Genomic DNA, 7,496 nt, shown 5'->3' with positions numbered 1-7,496 from the left:
GGAGGAAAGGATAGGTATGCTTCAAGAGAAATATAGTATAGATAGTCCTTGACTTACAACCACAATTGAGCCCAAAATTTATGTTGCTAAGTGAAACATTTGTTAAGTGAGTTTTGCCCCATTTTATGACCATTCTTGCTGCAATTGTTAAGTGAATTATAGCAGTTGTTAAGTTAGTAACATGGTTGTTAAGTGAATCTGGCTTCCCCATTGACTTTGCTTGTTATGTAGTAAAAGGTGATCACATGACCCCGGAATACTGCAACTGTACTAAATATGAGTCAGTTGCCAAAATTCTGAATTTTGATCACATGACCAAGGGAATGCTGCATAAGTGTGAAAACGGTGATAAGTCACTTTTTTCAGTGCCATTGTAACTTTGAACAGTCACTAACTGAACTGTTGTAAGTCAAGGACTACCTGTATATCTTCCTCAATCCATACTTCTTTTACTCTGTTCAAAAGAGGATGAGTAGGTTTCCAGTTGTAAAGAGGCAAAACAGTAATATAGCATTACTTAAGCAGAAGAAAAGAATAGTGAAGTCAGAGATAGCTTTCTAATTATTTATTCAGACTTTGCGTAATGATTATTGCTCATTTGCAAGGATTATTAATATTGCATTCATTAAAAATCATTCATATACAAAATAAACCTATCCCCATCTGGACTAATGCTATAACATGCTCCCTCTGATTGAACTGAGGTGTTGCTAGGTATGAGAATTTATTTCATGGCTTATACAGAGATGGAGCCCTTAGCTAAGATATTTATCGACATTGCAACATAGAGGCAGAGAAATGGAATGAAAAAGCCCTCCTAAACTTCTGGAAGCCTTTCTGGAATACACTCTGCTGGATTTAGCTAATTCTGTTACAAGAAATTTTAAGAGTGCTGTGAAAAGTAAACAATAAATTCAAGATGTCTTCCCAATGAAATATTTGAAAAAAAAGTATGTTCAAGCTGGGATTATTGTGCAATCAAGAAAACAATAATTTGGCCTGGCCAAACTTAAAGTCAGATTCTGAAACAGAGGGAATATGAACATCTTGAAGCAGAGCTTATCTACTAAAAGTCAATGTCCTGCATCATTCTGCAAGATTAGTAGATGTCACTATGCTACTGCCAAAAAGGAATACCTATTTGGATACTTATTGAGGGAGTCATTTAGAAACAGAGAGCAAGCATGATGGATGTGCAAATGTTTGGTGTTTCAGAGTCCTCATTAAATTGTAAGTGCTTTACTCTCTTCAGTGAAGGACTAACTACCAAAGGCCTTTATCATACAACAGTGGGACAAAACTTATGAAGGAGCTAATAATGACATGTTCAATATTTACATCTAATTTTCCACAAGGATTACATAAAAAAGCGGGGGGGCGGGGATCAAAGTTGGTCATTACGTTTACAAAATCTCTGGTTCACTGACGCTATCCCTTGATACTTCAGCAGATCAGATCCCAGCAATTGGCTTGATTCACCATCTTTCACTTAACATTTGCTTTTTCTAATCATGAAGCTCCTCTCCCCCTCTCCCTCTCCATTTCATGGCACTATAATATGAAACCCGGGCTGTACTATAATCTCTCAGGAGAGATACCAGTGCATCATATTAACTGGACAGAATATACTAATTACTAGCATAAAAAAATTAAAGCAGCAGAGCACTTGAAATAGTAGTGCCAATGGAAAGGGATCCACCTTCACTATTCATTTGGTACAAATGGAGCCTGAAGATGGAGGGAAGCACCTTACGCAATGAGTAACTCTCTCTAGCATCTTAAAACCTACCATAAATGATCATTCAAATGTTTCCTGTGCTATGTGAATGAAGGAATGGAGAACATGAGATGCTATCTCAGTTTAAGAGGGCTAATCAGGTTGTTGGTGGTCCCACAATTCTGCGCAGTATTAACTAAAATAGTCTCTCTAGTTTATCAAACCAGAAGCAAATTAATTTTTTAAACCACAGCCTTTAAGAATATGATATGGGTACACCTTGGTTTAAAGCAGAAAAAATAAAATAAAATAATCAAAAATTGAAATGTTTTAAAAATGGATAGCCATATCCATTTCAATTCAGTTTAGCACCCTAGCAACTTAAAAAGAGAAGTTAAAACTGCCTACATTTAGTATAACCAGGCATGCAGTTATACACTTGAAGTATGAAAAAATATCTTAATTGATCATAAATAATAGGTGATATTGTCCTACTGAAATCAAGAGGACATTTTTCCACATAAAGAATGAAGATTAGGCATTTGTGGAATATACACCTATAACCCAACTGGCCACAAGGTGTCAAGTCTGTTCCCATGGAGGAGAAGGAACACTGATGTAGCAGCTAATAAATAGGGGCTCATTAAGGCAATTTAGAATTTGCAATTAATTTTCCCACAGAAAAAATAGTACTCTTAATATTCTGCAATTCTACCAGCTACAACTAAGGTGCTCTGAAATTTTTAAATTAAAAAACAAAATTACATGAAGAGAATGCCCCACATCACCAGTGGAAATCCTCTTCCCAGTACCAGAGGAAAAGAATTAAAACCACATTACTTCTCTGGTGGTGTAGCAAGGAATCTCAAATTGTTTGCAGGGTCAATACTGAGACAGGGAAATATTAAAAAGAACTGGATAGGATAATATAATCACATGAATAAAACAAAAGTCTTCCAAAGTGACACACAAAAAGTTATTTAAAAATATTTCTGCTAAAGCTCTTGTGTATATTATGTGGTCTGGTTCTTCAGCATTACGGTCCATCAGTACCTACAGCAAAGGACAGAAAAAAAGACAAAGTTAAGCAGGGTGCAAGACCAAGTACTGTTTGGGCATCAAATTTGTTGCCCCTACCAAATATAATCTTTCTTTGTTCAAATTGTGTGTGTGTGTGTAGATGTGAATTTAGATGTTTATTTATTTATTTTATAACCACATTATCAGGGTTAGGCTGGGAATATAGAAAAGCCAACAACAATAGCTTATCACTGAGAAATGATGACACTATTCTATTCATTCTGTTGTAACAAAGTACAGCCATTAAAGCTCTTTCTCATTTTAACTTATGGATATCTTACCTATAATAGTTTGGTTTGAAGGGCCCATTCTTATTGAGTCCCAAATATTTTGCTTGGTCATCTGTTAGTTCTGTCAGATGAGCATCAAATGATGGCAGATGCAAGCTGGCAACATATTCATCTAGGAAGGTCAAGAAAGAAAGATAGCTATTAGTTTAAGCTTTTTAAAGAATTGTTTATACTGTCTCAAAGATTTAAGAAGGTGATCTGAAAAATACATTAGTCTCTAGGTGAGACTATCTGCAAGGTGTAACAGAGCCATTATTACAGATTGCACGAATACTGAGGCAGAAAGATAATATACTGAGTATTTTCTTGACTTTTGCTCCCTCATCATTCTAATGTGGATCTTTTTATTCTTTTACATTTTGATTTTGAAATGCACATGATTTAAGAGGTAAAAAGATCTTGACACTCCCCGTTCTAAATATTGAATATTTCTTTTCTAATTACCTAAAAGCATAGTAATTGCTTCTACTTTGTATTTTTCAAACTGAATGTTTCATTGATGTACTAATCAGCAACTTTATTAGTGCCCTATGAAAACAATTATTTATGCAATTTCCTCAGATTTTATGCAATTTCCTTTTTCAAATTTCTTATTTTGGTGCTGGCAACTCTTTTAATTGCATATCCTATTATCCGAGAGTTTTAATTGCATGCCAAGTTTATATTAAGTTCAGAATCTGGGTAATAAAATATAAATGCACTAAGTAAAAAATAATTAAATAGTTTTGATTAAAAGATCTATTTATAAAAAAACATTAGAATTAAAATGGATTAAAGCTCATTGGTCTAATATGAAATGGGTAGGTAATGCAAACCACAAGTATACCAAACTATAGGTAGGCAGACATACATACATACAGACAGACATGGCTTACATTTCAAAGTCTCCTTCAATACAGAAGCTATTGTTCAATAATCAATGAATTACAGTTAAGAAGTCACTGATTATTTGCTTACCCATCTTCTTAGGCAACAGATATACATCTTGTTTGTATCTTCCCTCAGGAGCATTGTAAAGCTCAATCAAAGCCAGAGCCTATTAAAATCAGAGATGCTGAAATTAACAACTGCAGAGATTATACTGAGGTTCTAATATGGCCAGTGATAAAGACATTTATTTAGAAATAGTAAATATACTTAAATTCTGGATTGTGGGACTCCTAGCATTAATGGATAACTGAAGAAAGTACTAAAGTATTATATATGTAGATTATCAGACAGATAGAATGTTTTTTTTTATTTTAGACACAATACATTCTAAATGAAAAGGAAGTGACCAATATATATTTTGCCCATAATGCACAAGCAGTGATTTGGGAAAAATGAGAACATGTTATTAAGTTAACTGTAATATTTAAACTGAGACGTGTAACTGAAGCCATTTAACAGAAAAAAAGCCTCTCCCCCTTAACATGTATAGCTTTTATATAAATCAAGTATGTTTTCAAAGGCATAAGTACCAAAATAAAGCACAATTAACTGCCTTTAAAGAAGACCATTTGGACAATAGAATGAGGTAGTAACTTTAATATGTTGTCTAAGGATTCATTATGCAAGGTGAGGTTTCACATTTCAAGGAATTTAAACTTTTTTTTTATAATAAAACACCTGATACACATGGGTAGGGACAGGGGAAAATTCAGAAATAAATGAATGACATTTAATAAATAAAAAGAAAGCTGCACACTCTTCAAATAAGTAACGGGTGGGGTTTTCTACAACAAGCAAATTCTGCTTCCTGTAATTCCTCACATTATTCAGATGAAGTCATTTTTCATGCTTTCATTTTAGTTAAACATTTGTACCCAAAGCCTGTATTGTAGGAAATTTATTCTTTGGTGACTGCTGCAGAACCTCTATGTTTCATATGTATGCTAATACTACAGATCATCTATATTATGTATAGATTTCTTCTATTTTCTTTCTTCACATTCAATACATTGCAAATGCAGACTAAGGCAAAGTGCCTAAGTTAAGTATTGGCAACTGAATACCTGAGTGGTAGCTGTGATGGACAGGACAAAAGTAGGAACAGTTGAACAGCTTAGATTGAGAAGTCGCCCCTATGTTAAAAACAAAACAAAACACCTCTGAGATAACTGCAAATGGTAAACATGGATTAGAGCAGGGGTGTCAAACTTGATTTCATTGAGGGCCACATCAGGGTTGTGTTTGACTTCAGGGGGCCAGGGTGGGCATGGCCAGCTCAACGTCACTCGTGTCAGAGGTACCTGTGGAGTCTCGAGCACTCTGCCAGTGAAAACAGGCTCCTGAGCTCCAATTTCAGTTGCAACAGTCTCCTGCAACCCTCTGCCAGTGAAAATGGAGCTCGGGAGGGCTCCATTTTTTGCTGGCAGAGGCACCGTGGGCCAGTCCATCACTCTTTCCAGGATTTGGCCCCCGGGCCTTGAGTATGACACCCTGGGATTAGAGCCATTAAAACTGAGCACAGTTCAGTTTCAATTCACTTTACCAAATACAAGAAATGTGGAGTTGATCTGAAATTATTAAATAATATTTTAAATCTTTCAAATCCTGAAAAACTGAGATAGTCTGTATAGTTTAGATGTGAGGAAATTAACATCATCATTGGAAAAATAATCAATTTCAGATGTTAAGAGTAGCTGAACCCAAAAGGAACTGCCCAATCTAGAAATAAGGGGGCATCCACATCCACATTGATCTTGTTGGCTTTGCATTTCTGCACAACTGAAATACTCTGAATTGTACAGAAAAAAATGCTTTTTGTTTCAGTTCCATAATTGCTTGCCAGAATAATTTATTCTTATTTGTAATGATTTATAGCTAGGTACCACACCATGCTATTTTTCACAATCGTGGATCTTGAGAAACAGTTTAAAACATACCTGAATCTTTCTACACATACCTCAGCTAGTAGAACAACTCGTTTGCCATCAGGCCAGATTACATGATCCACCTGAGAACGTACCCGCTCCCATGTAAGTTCTGGGGTACGAAGACTAGCCTAAGACGGGAAACATTCAGAAAGGTTCAACTACAAGATTTCATTGGGAGAAGAGAAAAGAGAAACCAAGGATAATAAATACTCACCACATCAATTTCAGTGTTGGAATGTCCCATGTTACATACAATGCAACTATTCTTCATTCGATCCAAATGTTCTCTGGTCACCACATTCTTATTCCCTACATTGAAAAAAGGCATCTAAAGCAAGCTGATGATTTACTTTAACTATCCTATTTTTCCTTGCCTGTCCTTAAATTATTAATTCCAAATTTTATATATAGAACAAAACAGCAAGTTATATAACTAATATTTCCCAACACTTTGAAGATTCATACATTATTTTAACATTGAGCTTTGAGCAGGGAAGTCTAATCTTTAACCATCCAAAAATAGAAAAACGGAATTTTAAAATTTCACTGCTGGGAAATAACAGGAACTTAAAACAGGCACATTATTTATCCTTCTCAGAATGTTTTACCTGTGCAGGTTATGACTACATCCATCTGACGAATTACTTCATTGAGTTTCATTACCCGAAATCCATCCATGCTACCACACAGAAATGAAAGAATAAAGGAACACTGATCACAACGCTGCAAAACAATAGGATGAACAATATGTCCATCTTACCAACTTCTCAAAATCGAATAAATTAAAAATCCATTCTCAATATTGCAGCACAACTGAATATATCTATTTGTAAATTGTTATTTAAATGATGGTATTGTTCAATAACTTATTTCATAAATAAGTTGATACAAAGGTATTTTCAGAGGATTCAATAAAAATAATTTCACTATTACCGAAATGTAAAGGAATTCTTGACATACATTGTAAGTTACAGTACCTGAATTAATAAAACTACATCTGTTCTTATTAATACTGTTAATACTGTTAAAGAATCCAAACCAATTTGTTTTGCTATGTTTTAAAGCAGTGATCTCCAACTGGTGGGCCACGAGAAAATTTTGGTGGGCCACAGAGAAATGTCCCCCCAAAGCACTCCCCAAAGCAATTAATCCAGGCTGCACCCTGGATTATGGCCCACCCAGCCGCTGGATCCCACCCTTCAGCCGAGCTCAAACCTGCAAAAAGCAGTGCAGCCCTCAACAGGCAGGACGAGGTAATGGTGCTGTTGCAGCAAGAGGGGGCTGGTGGCACAGGTGGACTGAAGCGGCAATGGAGATGGCCGGAAGGTGCAGGAGCGCCGCACTACTTGCATTTGTGCGGCACTCCTGCATCTTCCAGTTTGCTTCTCCTGGCCTGGGCTCTTCCTCTATGGCCACAGGCTGTAGGGACGGCCCAGGGCAAGAAAGGTACTGGCTGGTGGTGGTGGGAGTGGGCAGAGTGGGCAAGTCTGCACTCACCATCCAGTTCAGAGGTCCGGAATGGGACGTCGGCATCAGTTTTCTCATCCTTGT

The 7,496-nt window shown here is 36.2% G+C and overlaps 1 protein-coding gene across 1 annotated transcript in view; it reads right to left on the bottom strand.

Annotated features, from left to right (window-relative positions):
- Positions 1–550: 550 nt before the first annotated feature.
- AHCYL1 (adenosylhomocysteinase like 1) overlaps positions 551–7,496 on the bottom strand; it is a 44,465-nt gene continuing 37,519 nt past the window's right edge. Inside the window, exons 11-17 of the mRNA XM_026706959.2 lie at positions 6,554–6,624; positions 6,160–6,254; positions 5,975–6,073; positions 5,082–5,150; positions 4,045–4,123; positions 3,079–3,199; positions 551–2,770 (exon numbers count right to left, since the gene is read on the bottom strand). Of these exons, the coding sequence (XP_026562744.1) occupies positions 2,764–2,770; positions 3,079–3,199; positions 4,045–4,123; positions 5,082–5,150; positions 5,975–6,073; positions 6,160–6,254; positions 6,554–6,624 (541 nt within the window). The 3' untranslated portion in view covers positions 551–2,763. The remainder of the gene's footprint in view (positions 2,771–3,078; positions 3,200–4,044; positions 4,124–5,081; positions 5,151–5,974; positions 6,074–6,159; positions 6,255–6,553; positions 6,625–7,496) is intronic.

This window comes from Pseudonaja textilis, chromosome 3 (genome assembly GCF_049901715.1).
Source record: "Pseudonaja textilis isolate UNSWEBS1 chromosome 3, rPseTex1.2, whole genome shotgun sequence".
Taxonomy (NCBI): domain Eukaryota; kingdom Metazoa; phylum Chordata; class Lepidosauria; order Squamata; family Elapidae; genus Pseudonaja; species Pseudonaja textilis.
The sequence above is the reverse complement of the archived record's forward strand: the minus strand, read 5'-3'. Positions and strand labels throughout refer to the sequence as shown.